General features: G+C 42.8%; 4 protein-coding genes across 4 annotated transcripts; 1 reads left to right on the top strand and 3 right to left on the bottom strand.

Annotated features, from left to right (window-relative positions):
* Positions 1–1,095: 1,095 nt before the first annotated feature.
* LOC136428409 (monocarboxylate transporter 13-like) lies at positions 1,096–3,450 on the bottom strand. Its single transcript, XM_066417885.1, has 3 exons — positions 3,236–3,450; positions 2,045–3,052; positions 1,096–1,521 (listed from the first exon to the last, which is right to left on the bottom strand). Exons 1-3 carry the CDS (start codon positions 3,363–3,365, stop codon positions 1,367–1,369), a joined length of 1,293 nt encoding a protein of 430 aa, XP_066273982.1. The 5' UTR covers positions 3,366–3,450; the 3' UTR covers positions 1,096–1,366.
* A 1,518-nt stretch (positions 3,451–4,968) lies between these two features.
* LOC136428407 (uncharacterized) lies at positions 4,969–8,017 on the bottom strand. Its single transcript, XM_066417883.1, has 3 exons — positions 7,333–8,017; positions 6,492–6,685; positions 4,969–6,296 (listed from the first exon to the last, which is right to left on the bottom strand). The coding sequence occupies exons 1-3, from the start codon at positions 7,519–7,521 to the stop codon at positions 6,089–6,091; spliced, it is 591 nt and encodes a 196-aa protein (XP_066273980.1). The 5' UTR covers positions 7,522–8,017; the 3' UTR covers positions 4,969–6,088.
* A 2,651-nt stretch (positions 8,018–10,668) lies between these two features.
* Positions 10,669–18,993, top strand: LOC136428406 (uncharacterized). The gene is made up of 13 exons (XM_066417882.1): positions 10,669–10,792; positions 12,081–12,172; positions 12,379–12,471; positions 13,003–13,101; positions 13,712–13,840; positions 14,334–14,489; positions 14,867–15,155; positions 15,657–15,796; positions 16,227–16,643; positions 16,809–16,876; positions 17,269–17,437; positions 17,940–18,001; positions 18,352–18,993. Exons 2-12 carry the CDS (start codon positions 12,112–12,114, stop codon positions 17,996–17,998), a joined length of 1,680 nt encoding a protein of 559 aa, XP_066273979.1. The 5' UTR covers positions 10,669–10,792; positions 12,081–12,111; the 3' UTR covers positions 17,999–18,001; positions 18,352–18,993.
* A 1,785-nt stretch (positions 18,994–20,778) lies between these two features.
* On the bottom strand, positions 20,779–21,450 carry LOC136426962 (BTB/POZ domain-containing protein KCTD21-like). The gene has a single exon (XM_066415680.1). The coding sequence runs from the start codon at positions 21,448–21,450 to the stop codon at positions 20,779–20,781; it is 672 nt and encodes a 223-aa protein (XP_066271777.1).
* Positions 21,451–21,772: the final 322 nt, after the last annotated feature.

The following is a 21,772-nucleotide window of genomic DNA, read 5'->3' as shown; positions in this document are numbered from 1 at the left end:
CCACCACAAAATGCTTGTTTTGTCTTCTGCCCGCCTACTTCCTTAACCCTCAAACACCCGAGTGGGGTCATTTGTGACCCCAGGCGTGGATTTTGATGTGCTATTTGAACATGTTTGATCTGAAAAAAAATTCCTTCCGTGACTTTGTCAGTAGACATCTTTTCTAACCTCTCACAATTTTCTAGGGAGATGGACACAATACTGTTGACGTTATATAGGAAAGTCTGTGCTGAGTCCGCTGGGGTCATTTTTGACCCCAGCAGAAACAATGTGCTGTTTTTGAGACCTGCCCTCTGTAACTCCTGAACTACTTATCGTATGACCACCAAATTTTCAGAGGATGATGCACATGTGAATTAGTATTACCAAAACAAATTTCATGTCATAATGACGTAATATGACATCATTATGATGTAATTTTATGTGATCCTATCCGCCATCTTAGATTTTGACGGATGACGTCATAAAATCAGCATGAAATATCAATGTTGAATCATAAAAGTTACATTGGATTACATAAGATGATAACAATGTAAGGAAATACATTTGGCGTACCAACAAAGCCTCGAAACGTCATTGTTTGAACTGAAATTAGCAGATTTTGTAAAATGTGCCTGTCAAAAACCCATTGCCATGGCAACAAGAAAAACGATGAACTTACTTTATCAATTTGAAATTTTTGTTAAGCAAATCTTATGTAAAGCCACCAAGTTTGGTGGCTCTGGCGTAAGCCGTTCATCAGTCATGCAACATGAAATTTGGTCTGGGCCTCAAAAATCCCCTCCCGGTCTAGATAGGAATAGTTCAAGACGTGGTCCTTCTGATTTTTTTGCATAAATTATGATAATGAACGGGAATTATTTATATCTAAAGATGCCAAAACATTCTTCTTACATTGATGAAGCAATGTATGGATAAAAATCAGTGAAAAAAATGAAAAGGGAGGTTTTACTGAACAAAACATTTTGGGGTCATTTTTGACCCCGATCAGTCATTTTAGTCGCAAAAATAGGTTCGGGTGTTTGAGGGTTAAGTTGTTTCAACCTTGTGCTAAGAACTGCCATGAACACACCATTTTCTCCCTACTGCAAAGTTAAATCACTGTGAACGTAAATGCCTTACAGTATTTGGTATTATTTGGAATACATCGTAGGATGACCTTTCTATGCATATGATATTATACACTGAAAGTGCCCAATCACAAGTAAAAGAGTCCATATTATATTGATGCTTACACTACTATCTAGTCTCTACCCCTAATATGTTGAATTATTGCAGTTCAATTACAAATTGCATGAAACTAAAACAGCTGGTTATGTCTCGCAAAAAATGGTATGCAGACCCCATATGATATAACATGCATTTGTTATTTTTGCTCGGAGATGAGCAGTTCGCTGTTGCGGCGTTTCTTTCTGTCTTCAATGACGACAGCGCAGAGGAGAAAGACTCCACTGAGGAAGATCGCTCCGCCAGCGAACAGGAATGATGGGTAGTACTTCCCAGTCATGTCGTAGAGGGCACCTGGGAACCAGAAAATAGAACACTGATAGTTTTATTGAAGAACAAGCTGCCATACGTTGTATCACATAGAAATAAGGAGCTATAAAATCATTATAACAAGCATAACATAGAAGGTAGGAAATCTATCACAATCTCATGGTTTGTTCAGACAGCATGTATAGGGCAGCAAGTTCCCTTGCTGTTTCAGTAGCAGGGTGTATTTTACAGGGAGGGGTTGCTAGCCCTTCCCTTTGACGTACTTGAGGCACCACCTCGAACACAGGACCCCCATTTTATGCATGTTCCGAAAGACGGTGCAGCCCCAACTGAGATGTCCTACCCAGGATTGAACAAGGTCTCTCAGCTACCAACGAATTGGAACCAAGAGCTCAACTGTGAGGCTGCTGCCAGTTAAGCTACAGGGACGTCCCTAATATTGCTAATTACTTGCCAAAGATTTGTATCTGGATGGGCTTCTAGTATTGGTAGTCATTTAGGGGCAGATAATGAATGTGGGAGGGTAAAATGACAAAGTTCAACGGACCTGATATGGGCAGCCCGACCACAGAGCCGACCCCCTGGCACAGCATGACGAGTCCCAGCCCGCTCTCAATCCGCTCTGCCCCCACCACATCTGCCACCAGCGCCGTAGTCAGAGGCCGCACCAGCCCGTTAAACAAGCCGTACACCCCAGCCAAAGCGGCCATTTGTGGGTACGTCACCCCTAAAATGATCGCTAGAGAAGATGCCGACCAAAGCATACAGAAGACTGCATATTGGACTGCGCGTGTGCATCCAGGCACTTTGGACACTAGTCCTGAGAGTAAACGTCCAATCAGATCTGTGATAGACAGGACGGAGGGGAGGAAAGAAGCCTGAGTTTTGGGTATCTCGAGAGACAGAGCCCGCGGTACCATTTGTGTAGGTGCCACCAGGTACGACATTTCGTTTGCTACAACACAAGCGCACAGGACCAGGAACGGTGGATAGCGTAGGAGGGAGAAGTCAAATATTCTCGACCTTTCTTTCGTGTACAAGTTCATGAATATACTGGAGGCACGGGGACGTCGCTTGAATTTCAAACTGGATGGAAGTTTGATACTGCTGCTCCGTCGACGTTTTTGTTGCTGCTGAGGACAAAGGGACAGAGCTTCTTTCTCCTGGCTTTCTTGTCCGAAAGTTGTGAGAGAAACAACGGAGTTGTTTTCTGGAATGTCACGTTTAGAAGTCTGGGAGGCGGGAAGATTTTTATCACGTCCCTCTTCAAGCAGTTGAAAGCGACTTGTCCCGGTGTTTTTCGAAATGTCTGTTGTTCTGCTTGGGGATTCTAAGAGAAGTGCAGCGGCGCAGTGGCTCAAGTTCATCCCAGCGTAGATCTGTAAGACTTTCCTCCAACCGTACAGGCTGATTAGATATTGGAACAGCGGCGAGAAGGCAAACCCGCCCACTCCCGTCCCTGCCAACACGACGCCGTACGCAAGGTGGCGCTTTTTGTCGAAGTTCTGTCCGACAGCCACCAGTGCAGGATTGTAGGCCAGACCCCAACCTGTCCCTAGGAATGTAAAAAACTTCCTGTTTAATTTTAACACTTGTGCCTAGTATAAAAAGTCTTTAGCTTGGTATCTAACACATATAAATGGACAAATGATGAACTGAAAAAAGGGATGGGTTGGATTTTTCTCCTTAAAAGGTACCGTGTTCAAATTATGAAATGTTTTACGGAAACTTTGCTCACCTACTACCACACCCATGGTGACGTACAGCTCGTAGACGTTGGTGACGTAACTGCTCGTAAAGAAACCCAAGGAGGATACAATTCCACCTATGAATACCAGGGGACGCGCGCCAAACCGCTTGTACAGCATGGAGGAGAACAAGCCTGTGAAGTCAATAGAATCGATTGTGTGATTCAGAATTTGGAGAGGACGTACAAGGTTAATTCTTTCGTTACACAGAATTTTTCCAGTTTTTCCGCCAAAAATGTTGCATTGAGTACCTTTAACCAGCCAGTATGGCGGACAATACTTACGTCATAATCACGTGATAGTCACGTGAGCGCAAACGTCCTATAGGAGAACACACGAAGGTCCAGTGAACTTCCGCGGGATCAGAGGACAGTGGCATAACATAACCTGCTTATCAGGGTTCCCTCGCTAAAGACCGAGCCTTATCACCCGCACTTATCTGTCACCTCTCCCCATTTCCAGTCGGATGGATTCGTCCGGACCTGTTTCCTTGATAGCAAAAATAAAGGGCCAAACCATTAAACTCTTCAACTGGATATCCCTGACTTACACTTGTCTTCATAGGTAAGTGGATAGGGTTGTACCTAATGCTAGCAATTAGTGACCTTTCCCCTGTACTCTAATAGTTCATTGGTTCTTTGCTTATTAAAGACAGACCACAGTAACCGAAAATTGAGCCAACGACATAATCGAATACGTAAAACTAGCACTAAATCCCTCATCTCATTGTTTTTGCATGAGAAAATCTTGATTCACCCGACTGTATAGTAATTGAAATCGGTTGGTCCTTGCGCTTGTCAACATTTCATACATACATACATACATACATGTATGATTATGATATGTTGAAGACAGCTTACCTCCCCCGTAGGCAAGCGCCGACAGAATGGAGATCGCCCACGACACCTCCAGCTCAGTCGCGCTGAACTCTTCAGTCAAGGCCGCGTAGAACACACCTGCAGCTCGGGAGAACCCGCCAAACCCGCAGGTTTCAATCACGAAAGCTGCGAACACCACGGCCCAGCCTCGGCCGCCATCGGGCACCTTCGTCCTTTCGGCTTTCGCGTCTTCGTCTTTTCGGATGTTGTTGGTCTTTCTCGGCTTGGGTCTCGCCTGTTTTCTCACCGGTGAAGGACGAGGCACCAAGAGTGCGTGATGTTTCGGCGCGGCGGTTTCTTCAGGAATGATGGTTAGAGCTGCCATTATAAATTTAGTTTATACTGAAGACGTTCGCTAGTCACAAGATTTTTCTCATCCTTCCGGTTCGAACTGCTGAGGTCGCAAAATCCGGTTGGAACCGGCTTGACTGACCCGACTCATATGACGATGTGCGAAAACAACTTCAGTCAGAAAGCGTTCACTACGTTTTATGAGAAAAAAAAAACTGATAACGTTACATGCAATATTAGTATCAGCAGAGACATATAGGTGAAATACGTCGCATTAAATTTAAAGGAAATCGTGGTGATCCCTCAATAATGGGAGTCTAATTTGTAGTCTAATGTCAAGATATTTATCGAGTGGATGAAGATTTGAAAAGGACAGAGCTGTCAAGAGAAAGATGATGATTTCTACATAAATACTTAACCTACCCATTACGCACACGAAGTGATGTGTACACGTACATGAATATAGGGCTTCCACGGGCTCCTCACGCGACACCTAACTGAATTGATCATTTTTATGTCAACTTGTGAAGACATTTGGGGCTGTTTGGGAAAGTATTCACTGGCCTCAAGTCTAAGGTATTATATATTTTCACATGTTTACATATACCCTAACCGAGCCTAATCTGCAGTACAGCTCCTGGTAGTCGCAAGAAAAGTGGCAAAACGACCAGTAATGCGTCAGCTTGCCAAATTTCGGTCTTTTCAAGAATGGGAAAACCGTGAAACGCTCGCAAAGGTGAGGTGGTGATTATGTTTTCCAATAACTTGGAGACGATTGAAAGGAAGAAAATATAATCTTTGCAATGTTTGTACAGAAATATACATGTATGTATAATTCGCAACAATGTAGTGCGTACACTTTCATTATTCGTGTTTCTTATTGAGAAACGCTTGGAAAGTCAAATACATCTTTGAACGATTGTATTTACAGTTATGATGTATTTCACATGTACAATGTACTTTTCAGTTGTGTATCTAACAGCGAATATCGCATCTACAACAAATAAACTTCATTTGTACAGCCCTACGTACATGCACAGTAAGCACAACAGTATACGTTACTTGAGTAGAACTTTATATAAATCATGAAAATTTAAAAAAATATATATTTACCACATACGATGAAACCAAAAACAGCAGTATTGTAATGATGCAACATGTCACAATATCAACAGACCTTGCGTAACGCAAGATTACTGTTTGCAAACAAGAACATATTCTTGTGAATGTATAGTTCGACATGGCGTCTATGTATCAATGACATCATTTATCAAACGTTCAATGGACGACCAGCGTGCCATTCACTATACAGTGCGTTTCTAGCCCAGTATCAGTATGGCGTAAAGGATGACGTCATCTACTTTCAGACAAATCTCCCCATCCCCACCATTCACAGTCTTCTACTTTTCCTGAGATAAAGGATCAAGCCGGAAATAGTGTCCAGCTTCTCTTTATACATTCCCTGTCACATCCACTTATCGTACGACAGACTTACGACAGCCATCAGATGGCGTTCTTGGAATTCGAACAGTCGTAGTCAAGTCGTACAAGATCCAGCTGTCTTGCAACGGATTGCCATAGATTGTTATCGGTTCTGACGAAATCCAAATGGCAAAAAGATCGTACGACGAATGTGACCGGGATTTCAGCGAGGTTTAACTTTATGTGTCATTGTCATTCATAGAAGGCGTCCTCATATTTTGGCGGGCGGTCGTCCATCGAGGGGGTGGGGCTGGCACAGGAACAGGTGAGATGATGGGACCCCCGGCGGTCCTCGCACCGGATGTACGTCACCGGAAGTAGGATGACATTGTCTGGGGTTGCAGATGAACTTGGGGCACACATATCCGGGACGTTTCCGGCTACGCTTGTCACGGACGGTCTGTGTTGACAAAACACGTGGTTATTCATAGTCTGCGTTTCGATGATTCAAACATTGGACAGCAAAACACACCGTTTACTTTCTTCATAGATATATGGCCTCATATGGCCCTTTTAAAGAAAGAAAGTAGCATATTTAGCAAGATAGGAAGAAAGACACACACACTCCACACATGCATATCTAACACGAGGTTACCTGAATGTGAAAAGACTTGAGTACGCAGGGGGCGGACTTGGTATTGGTGACACGTCCCCGACAGGGTGCAGTTCTCCAGGCGGCACACCGGTGTCGCTCCTGTTCTTCCGGCAGCAGCAGCTACACAGGTCCCACACCCCCAGACACACCAGACACAGCCCCAGGGTAGCCAGGGACACACCGATAAAGGCAAGCTGTGGAATCAAGGAAGCGAACAGTTTTGTACACATGAGACATGACAGACTCGGTCGCTGTTCCGGTCTAAACAACAGAGGAACAACTATTCATCACAAGAACAAGTTTTAAATATTATGCCAACGTACGTTTTTCTACTGAATTTCTCATGTGTAAGAGTTAAATCAGGGACGTCTTGCTATATGTAGTGTTTCGCCCTTAGGCCCTGCAACTGGTCCCGGCACAGGAAATGTTCACGACAGCAAATGATTTAGGGTATTTCTTAGGACAATCGTGGACATTGTCCTATACTTGTATACAGAATAAAACTGTTATGTAACAGAAACGGTTGTCATAGATCCCTATCAACGGTCGGATCGAAGGGCATTTGTATTCCAATTACGTAGTTGGTAACTGGGAGGCTCCCGGGTTCATATCCTGGGAAGGGCATCTCGGTTGGGGCTGCACCCGTCTTTCGGAATGATCATAAAATGGAAGTCCCGTGTTCAAGCTCGTTAAATGGCTTAAATGGGAAGGGCTACCAACCCCTTCCTGTAAAAACAGCAAGGAAACTTGTTGACCTATATGTGCCACAACAAGGCACTGCAAGGTGAACAACAACTAAAACGACCTGGACAGTAAATAAAATGTTTATATATGCACTTACCGGATAGTACATAGGAGCGTCCGTGAGACCCAATCCTGCCATGACCATCCCTCCCACGATGAAGGACAGACCGACGAACACCACAGGGTGGATAAAACACGGCACCCGTCTCCGCACGATGCCCGACCGCGGACACGAAGCCGTCTCCGACACTGTCTCTACATCCATTGGCGGGACCATGGCTTCCATGATAGAGGACTACTGTCACAGAAGGACAACTGTCTGTCAGAACTGTGCTTGAGTTTCACAGGTGAAGTTCAGCGGTGTTTCCGTTCAATGACGTCACACGTGTTCTTGTGATCCAAGTAGTGGCGGGACTCTGAAGCCACAGTGTCCGAAGTGAAACAAGCGGATAGAAAGAACGACAGTTAGGTCAGGAGACAACTGTCTGGACCCCGATCCGTAGAGTCAAGGAGTAAGTGTTGGTGGTCGTTCCCCGGCTGTTAAACTTAACTGTGGCCTTGGCCGGGCGAATCCAGCTCCTGGTGTGGGCAAGTCAGTGTGCCTATTGACTTGTGGGAAAGCGGTATGGCAATCAATGTATCTTGCGGCCCGCTGTTCTAATATACACTCTCGTGTCTCACGGAGTCTCGGTGTAGAACTGTTCCCAAGAAACCCATGCTTCAGGAAACACGGAAGTCATTCAAACCGCTATCCTTCTGTCATTCTGTTCAGTTGTGGTTAAGTTAAGGGGAGAATCCATTATCCGAAAATCGGGGTCAGAGTACGAAAACTCTTTTCCTACCTTCAGCCCTCCAACGGGGGTCCCTCTTTTTCTTAACAACGCCATGTGTTCTATTCTCCACTCTGTACATTTTCTTTTCACATTGCGTTTTTCAATCTGTAAGAAAAAGATCCTTGATCGATCTACCCAGTGGTAAATTTGGAATGGAATACTCCGGTCTCAACTTGGCCCGCTTCCCGCGGGCAGGTGGGCGTCACATCCGCTGGGCGGGTGACACGTCATCATGACGTCACACGGGTTCACAGAAACTGGTCTCGTCACAACAGCTCTTTCCCAGAATTACGTGTCTCCTGCAATCCGGTGTGTATGATATTCTAATCTGATAAAGACCTCAAAAGCAAACATGTCTAATTCCAACACAAAGAAACAAGTATGTTACAATAAGTACTGAGACCAAGAACAAATTATTGCATAACTTGCTGATTACGTGTCCAAAATTAATGATTCCAAGACTGACTGAGGATATAAAAATGCTTCGAAGTGTACTTATCAAAAGAGGAAAACCCCAGATTAGCCCAGTACGGAAATACATACCGGCGCCACCCAATGGATCATTTCTAATTCTAAATCACGGTGGCTGAATGGTGTAATCGGTTGCCACTCAGGGGACAGTTATATCTGATAACAATGACATATCAGAAACCGAGAACGTTCAAAATCGTAATTGTTTCGATACTAGTATTCGTACTTTGGGTATTGTAACGTTATAACTACAAACTATATAAGAAAACATAGTCTGATATTGCTTCTTTGTGTCTCATTATTAAACCTCCCAGCGTGCCGTTCGCCATTGGCCATAGGATTCAATATTAGGGCAGTTTCAGTATGTCATAGCTTGAGGGGATTATACGTCATTCTTTCAGGCTTATTCCTATTATCCTTATATGTTATTATAATGTTCTCTAACCGGAGTTATTCCGACATTGTGTGGATTTGTATCTGCACTTGGGGCACACATATCCGGTGTACCATTTCCCACCAAACTTGTCACACAGACGGACTGTGTTGACAAAAACGAGCGGTTAGTCACAATCGTCAGATGATTCAAGCATTGGATGGGAAAAGCTGATATACACTTGAAGTCCAAATTATGTTATTATTACCTTCGCCATGTTTTCGGTGCCATTTGTGTGTCAGTGAGTGTGTGTATTTCTGTCTGTCTGTCTGTCTGTCTATGGACAGCATCAATTGAGAAGTTGTGGGTGGATCCTTGGATATCTGGTGGGTGGGTAGGAGTTAGGAAAACAAAGGTCAAGTTCGATAATGGGCCCCCTAGCGGCTATCTAAGGTACTGCAGCAGAAATTCCGATTTTGATATTTCGGGTTCTAGGCATGCTATGGAGTAGATAGCTCCTAGAACAGAGACTACGTGTAAGAGCTTTGAGCCCCAAACGACATTTGTGGAACTACAGGAACCGATTTTGTTTCATACTTTAGAAGAGAATACTAGTAACTCAAGTACGGGTCGGCGAATGTTGGTATGTTGGTAGCAAGTGATGATTGACATAATCAAATGATTATCATGCAAATTAGGAGATTATTTGCCTTCTATGATAGGACTCTCAAACATGTGACAGTGATTTGATAACTGAGAAAGAGAGAAATATCGTTAGAAAATACTATAATTCCATTGTGGTAAATGATGAGAATTTTATACTTGCGGTATTCGTAAACTCGGATCCCTAGCTCATTTCCAAACTTTTGCAAACGAATCAGGTGCAGTTAATTCATCCTTATCCTTATAAGCAGAACACAAGCAAGTTTGGTAAATGTATTTCTTCTCTCCGTTATCACTATATCAAGAGATTAAAAGCCTCAATTCAATATTAACAGAAAACACACCGCTTAAACGCTTTTTAATCCATGTTGGCATTTAATGTCTTTTTGCAGCAGATTAGCAGATTGCTAGACAAGTGAACTCAAACCTGGACATCAAAACCCTTTCGTCACTTTTCTGTCGTGCACTAACGCGTTCGAGCTTTAATCGTGTGCCATTGTACTTATAGAAGACCTGACTTCTTAGAAGGCTTTGGTTTCACGTATAAACATCCTTAAGGTGACGGTACTGCCTTGATGAAGGTTTATAACGCTCTTGAAATGTGGTCAACAAGCTCAAAGCAAGTCTATTTTTACCAAGGCCCTCAACTTAGCTGACACTTCGCACTTGATCAACAGGTCGAATCCTCTTATCGGTACATTACATTTTTATGATGCATGTAATTTTACAGTGCAATAAAGACTAGAGAGATTGATTGACCAATTCACGGTAGAGGGTGCTTCCCCCGACAAACAAAAACTTGAGTATATGATACCCGAAGTATTTGTCTTTCTCCCATTATTCAAAGAACAAATAGAAGCAACGATTGCCCTCATCAATCTGTTGAGGCTAACGTTGGACCTTAAAATTCTCAAGTTGTTTTCAAACCTTCATGTGGTTGATTGATTGATTGATTGATTGATTGATTGATTGATTGATTGATTGATTGATTGATTGATTGGATTGAAAACACTTCAACTCCTTTTACACTCGGTGTTCATGATCATGGGACGCAATTTTACAACCCACTCGGTAAATACACACCCACCATGAAGACGATATAAGGCCAGGGTAGCTTTCGCAATTCACCTTGGAGGCAGGGAAGCGACCGTCCAGACTTCAAAATTGCCAGGAAAACAGAGAAGCGAGACTGACTTTGATCATATCGACTGACAAAGGTGAGATACTCCTAACTTTTCTTTAGTGCCCGGTCATATACGTTATATATGTATACGTCATATAGGAATGGCGTCGAATGACCAAGTGCCTAGGCTAGGAGACATGAGATTGAGGGTTCACTTGTTAGATTCCCGGCTAGACGTTACGTCTTTTATTACTGTTATTCACTGTGAAAAGTTGCAGGTGGCTGAGAAATTTGGACATTACAACAGAACGTTAACGTTGTGCTGATGCAGCTGCAACTAACGGAGCTAGTGACTTTCGGAAAGAACTTCTAACTGAATTCTTAAAACTACATTTCTGCATTATGTCTATATACCTTTTGTTCCATATGATGGGTACTCGGCCCAACTTGTAAAAAGGTAATCTTTTGTTTCTGAGTGTAAAAAACACTAACCAAAAATGAAAGAGAGGAAGCCCATGTAGTAACGTTACCGGAAGATGTCGTTGCTTCTCAAGGATTTTTATTACATATTGCAAGGTTTTCATATTTGTATCATGGAACGGATGAAAACGTTGGGTAGAGATGGAATATATAAAACTTAATTGCATATTTTAATGTAATCTTCATCCATGATCAATGATTGTGTGAGGAAATTCATGAATGGAAAAGAATCTGTATGATAGTGCATATGACCAGAATATTTTATGGTATTGATATAAGGTAGGCATGAGAAATTGCACCTTGTAATATAGGGACCCGTGGTAGATTGTGTCGCACCTCATTATATAGCAGGTTTCACCGGAAATGATTATTCACTCAGTCTGATAAGCGTAGCTAGCAAACTATACAGAACTATCAACAGAATGATAAAAGAAAATATGACATGCTTAACTAACATATACCTAACTCGAAATGTAACATGCACTATGATTACAAATAGAGGAAGTTGACGTGCAGTTTGGAGTTGCTGTTTCTATTCTACATGATATGAAATCTACGCATCTTGTATCAGGAGAGCTAAGTAGCAGAAACATTATCTGAAGTATTCAGTGAACGTTGTCATTTGATTTCTATGCTATCATTTCATTTAGTACCTGGTCGTAATACAGAATTCAAATATACATGTATATGCTCTCACTACTCAAATAATTCTCATCTACAGTACATAGATGATTGCTTTCTTGTGATCACCGAGTTGACTCCAAGACTATCCAATGTTGTTCTTCATTCTGTTATAAGTTACATATAGGTTTGATTTCATGTGCAATATTGCTAGGTATACGTTAGAAAGACACAACTCACCATGTAACGTTAGTCCGCTGATGTTTTTGTCTTAAATACAGAAATAGGCCCCGACCAGGACGAAGGCTGAAGATGACCGGTCACTTTGCATTTGTCCTTACACTGGCATTCCTGGCTGGAGCCGTGTACCCAGGTAAAGATTCTATGATGTAAAAGAAAACATTGAAAAGGATGATTTACCGTTTGTATTTTTGAGACATTTGCCTCGTTTCAAGGTCGCTCTATACTTTATAAATGATGACAAGATTTCTGTAATTTGCAAAGCGTAGTTTAAGGTCCGTCTATGATGGAGGCATGATGTCAGTCTAAATATGATCTTAACTCATTTTCTACCACAAGCCAAGAGCGTGTCCTCACAGGAACAACAGGTGAATGTTGAAGATGCCTCACCTGACATCACGGAAGCGGAAAAGCTGCTTAAGGAGCTTAAAGGTACAGTACAGGAGTTATTCCCCTTTAGTTTCCCAATAGCACTGAAGCCTTGTAGCTGCTGTAGTTGTAGCCAAAACAACTTCTTAAGTAAAACTAAAGGACAAGAGGGCCGACAGCAATAGCCTTCAAACAACATCAATCAGAAATGAAACCTCATAGTAGATACGTAGTTATTTCCGGTTAAAGAAAACAAATGTTTAGATAAATCTGAAAAATAAGAAATAACCTATCAACAATCATTCAACCAAATGAAATGCTCACAAAATGTGTTAATCAAACCAAATTTCTCTGTAAATCCAAAGTAAGTAGTAAAAAAGTATTCAAAATCAAAGTAACCGAAAGACAAGATATATATTTTTTATCAAAAGTCCTTTCTTTATTGACTATATCTCAGGAAGTGGAGTAAATATGCACTGTACAGTTTTTCGCGTTTTTTACTAGAGCTACATAATCATGCTAAAAGTGTTGTGTTGTTCAGTCTACCGTTGTTTGCACTACAATTAGGTGATGAATCTTTATTTTTCTACACAGAGTTGGTGGAGGAAGAAGTGATGGCCGACAACAACAAGAACAACGACGCTAGTGATGACATGGCCGTACTTTCCGCGAAACGGCATTCTGTATCAAACCGTGAGTGTGAATTGGAGCGTTAGATGCATTTAGAGATGTATTTAAGTTCATTGTGGTTAAAAACCACCGCGACAATTTTATTCGGTCTTCTGCATGCCCGCCTACCCCCTTGTCTAACCTCTACATGTATGGACATTGTACAGTATTATGATGTGTTGGAGGCGACTGTTCTGTTCGTCTGTAGCACACTTCCCGAGTTGCGATAGTAGGCCTAGGTGATTTCCGGCTGGCTGTCCGTAAAGGCGCCTGTGTTTCTATTACTGTAGCAGTACGTGACTATAGCGCTGTCGCGAAATCAACATTTCATTTTCTTCTGAGCGCGAAATCAAATCACCGCGAACCTAAATGCATTTACAGTACGTTGCCTTGTTGGGCCATGGGTTTTCTGTTGATCATATGTTCTGAAATGCGCCGTGTGTTGTTATGATAATTGCTTTATCATGATAACAATAACTTTTTTATTTATTACTTGATATAATCATAACTTGCTTATCATTCGTGTTTTGATATTGACATACAACTAATCATAACTCAACACATTTATATTCATTCAAACAGATTCACAGGCTGAAAAATACTTCTCATACATCAACTCTTTTTCCTGCCACAGTGGGTGTGTACAAGGGCTGTTATGTGGACACTAACACTCGCAAGTTTCCCAATGCTCCTGACGTGAGCAACCAACAGTCCACAGCAAGATGTGTGAACCACTGTAGGAGCAAGGGCTTCGCCTATGCAGGTCTGTTCTAATATGATAAAGATGCCAAGGATCTGATTACCTGAAATCATGCAAATTAGGACTGAATTTACATGATTTATGAGGAAATGCCTCTCTGCTAAGATAAGCCTTTCATTCTTTGCACAGCTTCTGTTATTTGGGTAATGAAGATGATCAACTGATACAATTTATGCAAATGAGGACCATTTTTTGTACAATCAAAGAAACATTAATGATATGTCACTCGAAAAGGTTAGAATTTGGCGAAGGTATGGGGTCGTGGAACTCTAGTCACTGATACTTAGTGACAAGAGGATACGCGTTTTAAAAAACCCATGTTCTCCAATATTGTTTTAGTCATTGTTTTAACGACATAGTTATGATTTAGACAGAAGTTGAAAGTCAACTTATCAATCATACTTTATGTTGTGTAAAAATGCCATTTTGAGGTGTTTTTATTTAGCTTATAGACAATATCGGCATGATAATGATAACTGTCTTCTCGAAAACGTAGGCACACAGTATTCGACGGAGTGCTTCTGTGGGACCGAGCAAAATTTCCAAAACATCGGGGGGACTCGGCCAAACTCGGAATGCAACAAGGCCTGCCGAGGAAACCCGAGCGAGAAGTGTGGGGGAACGTGGAGGATGTCCGTGTACAAAATACAAGGTGCGTCACGTCTTGGCATCGTGTTAGCGTAATGACGTCATGCATGTTGACGTAACGGTTCGGGTGTTGGGTTGAGAACCCAGAGGTCCTGGGTTCAAATCCCCTGACATGCCACCGATGTTCGTCTGTCACCTTCCTCAGGGCAGTTCTGACCGGTTCACTTTGCTCTGCAGCTATAGGTGTCGCTGCTTACAGATGCGGTCCCAAAAGTAAAGTACATTTGTATTCACACATATACAGAGATAGTTGATTGCCCCGAGGAAGGTGACAGACGGTCACCGAAACGTCGGTTGAATAAAGTACTGGTTGTGTACAAAGAGCCTTTTTATTCTGTGACTTACCAACCTGATGAATCTACTCACGGATGTTACTTTTAGGTCATGCTACTGACCCGAACATTGCATCAGGGAGGCCTGCGTTTCAGTCGAGCGTGGCGCATGGAGGCAGCCCGGATCGAGCCGTCGACGGAAACAGAAGTCCGAACTGGGCACAAGCTCCCTGCACACACACAAATACCGAAAACGACCCGTGGTGGTACGTCGATTTGGGAAGGTCGGTCACTGTCGACCACGTCGCCATAGTCAACCGTGGTGACTGCTGCTCTGAGAGGATCACGCCCTTCGATGTCCATGTTGGGGACAACACTGCCGTGGCTAGGAACCCGAGGTGATTACTCAACAGCCCAGCCTGTAGCTGCCAGTGCGAAGTCGTTTCTCATTATTTACTTCACTGCCCTATGTACAATGCCCAACGCACAACTCTTATTGGCAAACTTTCCACGCTCTTAGGACACACCCATTAGCCGATATTTTACATAATTTTCAAACAATTAGACCTTATTTCTACTCTGAGGCTGCTACCTATATTCATCGGATGTTAATTCTAATAATTTAGCAATTACTCAAAACTACATCATCTCATCAGAACGCTTTATTTCAAAACTTGTTTTACCTTTGTCTCGTGTAATGTGTCCTGTTCAATATTAGTATTTTGACATTAGGTGGGGGCCGGACCTGCGCTTGTAAAATTTCCCATCTTTTTGTACATTGCTTTACTTCTGGTATGTGGTGGCGTCAAAATAAGTTCTGGAAACTTGAGTGCGTCGCGACTTTCCCCCTGTACTTATGTTTATGTTCATCCACCCCCCCCCCCCTCCAAAAAAAACAGGTGTGGCGGGCATCACCACTTCCCTCTGACTGAGACGGAGCGTGTTGTCCACTGCCGCGGGATGAGGGGCAGGTACGTGGGCATCAGACTGCCGGGGAAGAAGCGCATCCTGACGCTGTGCGATGTGGAGGTATACGCAGGTGAGTAGGTCAGATAGGACAGACATTGTAATAGAAGCAACGGCAACTCTATGTAGAAGGATGTTTTCGACTTGTCCTCTGGTCTTCTTCTAAGGACACATGAACGCATGGCCTACCGGATACGTGGCGCGAGCGACTGCATTTAAGTTCGGGGTGGTTTTATGTTCACGGTTTTCGCGGTAACCTCTTTAACGCGAAAATGCCTGCTCTGTCTTCTGTCAGCATACCATTTTGTTTCAATCGCGAACTAAAAACCACCGCGAAAACTCCTTTTTGTCCCTGTAGCAAACTGAATCACGGCGATTTTAATTTCAATGTACAAATGTACAGTATAAATCTGAGCGTGCCCGATCGACTGACCCAAGTTGTACTCAAACGTTGTTTCAAACATTAGATTTTTCTTACTTTGTCCTGTTTTATTCTCTAAAAGCTTCAAACCTAGCGTTGGGAAAACCGACTGTCCAGTCAGATGTCGCACATAACGGGTACGCCTCCCGAGCGACTGACGGCTGCAGGGACCCGAACTACGGACAACAGTGCTGCACCCACACTCCGGCACAGTCGTCCCCTTGGCTACGAGTGGACCTCGGTACCCAAGCCAGAGTCCAGTGGGTGGTCCTCAACAATCGCGCCGACTGTTGCGAAGAGCGACTCAACCCCTTCACCGTCCACATCGGAAACGATGCGCGGGTGGACCATAACCCACGCTGCGGCGGACACCACGTCGTCCCCGCTGGTAAGAACAAGGACGCCATCAACTGTAACGGACTGAGAGGACGGTATGTGGGGATCCGACTGCCTGGGAACGGCCGTATCCTGACACTCTGCGAAATCGAAGTCTATGCAGGTAGGTATTTTTGAAAATCAAAGCTTTCTATTCAGATCGTCTTAGTTTTCTTCAATCATTGTGACTCTTTTAAAGGTCAAATGGGGGTAACTTAAATGACAGAGAGAAGGAGTGTGGGGCGGGTCTGACAGACTGACTGAGACATGAGTATTCTAATTTTTCCAGGTACGGTGACCAAAAAGAGGACTTCTGAAGTGCGGGGTACCGAGGGCCAGGGATGTGGAGAACATAAGGTTAGTGTGTACACTAGTATGGCAGTAACTACATGTAGGTAAAGCACATTCCTACCTGACTAGGCTGGCAGTTTCTAAAGACATCTGTTGGGGGCCAACTAGCCGGACTAAATCCAGCTTTTAGCAGCCCTTCCACTGGTCAAGCCCCTAGAAGGAAGCCTAATCAGACCCTGGCAGTGACAGATTGTGTAACACAGGCTAGGGGCCAGTCAGAAAGATTCGTTTGATTATTTATTCTTTCTTCTACAAGATTTAATTCAATGTCTGGGCAATGTTGTAATTTTTCACACAAGGTCTTGCACCCAACATTTGCTAGCTTCTAAACAAGAGTCCTGTCCTGTCCATGACACAAGTTCACATGCACATACAAACGTATTGATGTATCCCTGCAGGAGGGAGATACCTGGGTATCCGATGATGAGGATGGGCACAACTGCATCTGTGACCTGAATGAAGAGGTCTGCTACAAGGTGGACTGTGGGGCGGATGGCAAAGAGCAACCCATCAAGGGCCAGGACGGAACGTGGACCTGTCCGGAGGAGGATGAGAAGGAGGAAACCGGTAAACAAAGTTTAACTGCAATATATAAAGACAATTCAGACTCTACAACTGGATGAAATTCGGAGATTTACTACTAACCTTCATAAACGTATTACGACAATAGTATACATTTGGCTTGCCACTGAGGCGTCGCCCAAAAGTACATGGATAAATGAATATCAGATTCACATAAAATGCAAACGTCTATCACTAACCACCACGTTGCTGTTATTAAGTACAACTGACAGATTTATCAGAAGAAAACGAGAGTAGAATACTGTTAATGCATTTACTTTCGCGGTAGGGAGAAAACGGAGTGTTCACAGTGGGTTTAAGTTCGCGGTTGAAACAATGGGATAGGCGGGCAGACGACACACAAGCATTTATTTCCGTGAAGATGTCAACATTCACAGTGATAGTAGTTTACAGTTCATACAGTTATTTCAAATCTACACTTGCTTACAGGTATTGGCAGGAGTTCCAAAAGTAAAGTAACGTTAGACATGCATCTTTTGTTTGTCAGCACGTGAGGCCCTTGACGAAATCATGGAGGATTGGATGGGCGACGATTTCAAGGAATAACCGGTAAGCGAGGGAAAGTAAAAGTATAGTTAAATAGTTGTTTCAAGACTTGTCTGAACAAAATATCTACTTATTTGTGTTACAGATTTATGCAGTAAATATTTCCTATAGAAGTGTTAGTGTTCAGAAAACAATGTATGTGTACCACTTAGTACACTTTATCTTCTGTGTCTCGCTGAGCCAGTGTGTAGCATAGTGCCCGTACTCAAGTGAAAGGTAGTACCATGCCAAGGAAGCCTGGAAGGGAATTCAAAGCAACATTTGTTACATTTGTTTTGTCAGCAATGGTACCTGCCTTTTCATGATAGATTTTGATGGACTATTCATATGGTTGTTCTTATTCTATATTGCAGGCTGGAGCAGTGAAGATCCGTTCGACAAGCTGTTGGACCTGTTGGATGAAGGTCTACTTGACCAGTGTGCTTTACTGTCCACGTATCACACACGTGTTACTCACGTGTCACTCATGTGTCACATTACTCTTTACTTAGTACCTGTCTAGTTTGTACTTCTTTACATAATGTCATGATTTCAGATCTGGACACTATATTCTTTCAGTAGATACTTGTCTTCTTTACTCCCACCCTTATGAAGAGTAGTATTCTTATATCTGATTTTCTAGATTATCGATAAGCGATGTTCATAAATCTAGGTGTGATCTTTTAGAATAATGTTTGTAGTGTCTGGTGTGTGTGTGAATAATTTTTCATCAATCTGCAGCCTTAACAACTTAATTCGCCCCTTACTATGAGCCACAAATTAACCTAAAATTTGGTTGATTATGTATTCACACAAAAATGTGGTATTTTAGAAGATAACACCTGCCTCTACTGCTGTGTACCCTTTAAATAAAGTCTCCTCAATCCTTGTAGTATATATATATTTCTACTATCAAAAAGTAATTTGTGAAGGTAGTATAAATAAAATGCAATATGATTAACAGCATAGCATAACCGACTATGGTTTGAAGCTGAATATGAATGGATACATCTGAACCTGAATTGTTGTCATCAATGTCTATGGCCTTAACGTTCCGATGCGGTCTATACGACAATCATCATAGCGAAGACGTAGCAAGCACATTGTTTAAGAGATGACACTGTCTGCTAATAATCCGCACAGAATAATTACTGACTTTCACTACATCTTGGCCTATCAAAACTTAATATTATTAACTGTAGTTTGGGGATCAAATACATGTTGTTCTGGTGTTTTAATTCTTTAGTAGGCAATGTTGATATTTCCTATGGTGTGATCTAAACAACTTGGCACTTCTTACAAAGATGATCTTTAAATCGTATACCTTAGTCCAAATCAAATAAGGCAACACCACTGACCTGTTCTTATGAATGACATACGCGCAAAAAAGAAGTTTGTGAAGCCCCCCACTCACTGGAGCCGTGGCACGCTGGCGGCGTGGATACGTCCTAAACTGGATTTGTGTTACCCTAGACTTGGTAATGGGAATATCATTCAAAACGTACAAACTGGTGTCCAAAACTTAAAAAGATTCGTCTTTTGTCGATGAAATTCGCTGAGTGCTTTGTTGATTCGATGACTGCAGCGACGCCGCCAGCGTGCCGCGGGTCCAGTGAGAGGGGGCCGTTATCATACTTTCAAATGTACAAAGAAGCCGCACATTTCGCAAGTATATGTTGTAATTTGTCGTATATATTGTATATATACAGTAAGCATGTAGCTTAAGACCATGGGTCTGAAATTTAAAACGCACATACAGAATTTGTCGTATTTCGGACCCCTACGATCCTACCAATATCATAAGGATCCATCCACAGCTTCTCGAGTTATGCTGTCCACAAAGACACCCACAGACACACGAACGGCACCGAAAACATAACCTTCTCGGTGAAGGTCATCGCTAAAAGCATATGGGTGTTTGAGTACCGTATACCACTATTGGGGTTCTTTAGAAATGAATTCCTACCCATCTCATTGTTTCTGACAACTGTTATAACGACACATAAGGTGTTTCGCAACCGCCATTAAGACGCAATCAATACTTAGTACACATAAAAGTCTTGTAAACAGAGACAGGTATCCCCGTTTTTTTAATATCACTGCAAACTTCTGTGCACCTCTGAACTGTACTGAAAGGGACTCATGCGTATAGTTACTAGTACTTACTACTCGTTAGTTCTATACGATTAACATCACACACAGCTTTTGATTCATTTCTGTCCACGTCACTTGCTTTTGGGCATGCTGCTAGACTTTATTCCAATATTTACTGTCTGTATACTGATACATTCATTAATCACCGATGATATCTGTTGCAGCTACAGCTATTTAGATATGCTTGTCAACCATGCATAATATCAACTTTAAATGTATAACTTTAATTTTCTTAGATCATGAAACCTAACATGATCAACAAAGACTTGCCTGAGACAATAGAAATAACTGATTATCTTAGACAATAAAAATAACGATCAATTCATTACTTATTCGTGCTTGGACATAGCAAAAAACGAACATGTGAGTTTCGCAAAACATATTACATGAACAAAAGAGTATGTACAAACAAGATTTATGTATTGAGACAGCTGTATCTTTATATCGTAAGTCTGCGTAACAATGCAATCTGTGATGATATTGGTCATAGCATCTACTACAACATAGTTTACTAGTATAGTACTACAACATGGTCATAGGCATATCAAGGTTTACTAGCCTGATTAAATCGCGCTATAGCGGCCCAACCCTCTGCGGAAAGCCTAAACCCCAGGAACAGCGGTGGTTATGTTACGACATCATCATCATCATTGATCACCAACAGAGGCTTTGCTAGCTGAAGAACTCCTGACAGTTTTCCGTACTAAGACCCATTTGTTTTCTACATTGTTATTGCCTCCGTGTACGTTTGCAACAACACTAGTAGCATGACTCTGTACAGTAAAACCTCTATCCTGGAGCCTTCCGAGCAGGACTGCCATGTGCCCTTCAGTTACGAGTCTCCCCATTCCGAAACCGTGCACCATATCCTCAACTTCCTTGCTACTAGCACTGACCATTAGTGAGCCGCCCCGGTCTTGGTGTGGGAACCCAACCAATGTTCTACTAAGAAATACAACTTCACACGCGTACGCCGGGCTGGTTTCAAAAGGAGCCTTGTAACTCCTGAGTGCTTCGATGAGCGGCTGGATCTGGTAGAAGTCAGCTTCAATCTCGAGCAGAGGCAGTTCCTTGAAGTCTTCAGGAAGGACCAGCTGGTGTGTACGGAGGAAGTTGAGGACATGTTCGAACAGCCTGCCGTTCCGGTCTATGAAGTACCGTCCCTGGTCGTCCTGCACTGACTGCATGGTGTCAAACTCAAAGTCCTCACCAAACATGGCGCCCAACATGGAGTCTGGGTAGCGGGTCAGGGTGGAACGGGCGGTGGTGTAGAAGTGACCGCCGACGTTTAGATTCACAATGGAATCGTATCTACTCATATTCACCGTTGTCTAACTTTAGCCTGAATAACTCTCACCGGTCAGCCTGAACAACTCTTACCAGTACAGTGTCTTAGCCTGGTGTCCAAACCTATTATAGCTCCCGAGTCTCAGTCTCTCCGATTTGCTAACAGTGTCTAACGTACGTTAGCCTGAATGAACTTGGCAAATATTTGCTGTTTCCAGTCGCCAAGCCACGTCACCGTAAATTGATCGTGTTTCGGACGCGTTTACTTTTCAGAGTGACGGTATCACTCCGCGGTCCCTTCAAGTTCGTTGACATTTGGCATTTCCGCAGGGCTTAACAACGATTTCAGCTATT

Source organism: Branchiostoma lanceolatum, chromosome 2 (genome assembly GCF_035083965.1).
Source record: "Branchiostoma lanceolatum isolate klBraLanc5 chromosome 2, klBraLanc5.hap2, whole genome shotgun sequence".
Lineage (NCBI taxonomy): Eukaryota > Metazoa > Chordata > Leptocardii > Amphioxiformes > Branchiostomatidae > Branchiostoma > Branchiostoma lanceolatum.
The sequence above is the reverse complement of the archived record's forward strand: the minus strand, read 5'-3'. Positions and strand labels throughout refer to the sequence as shown.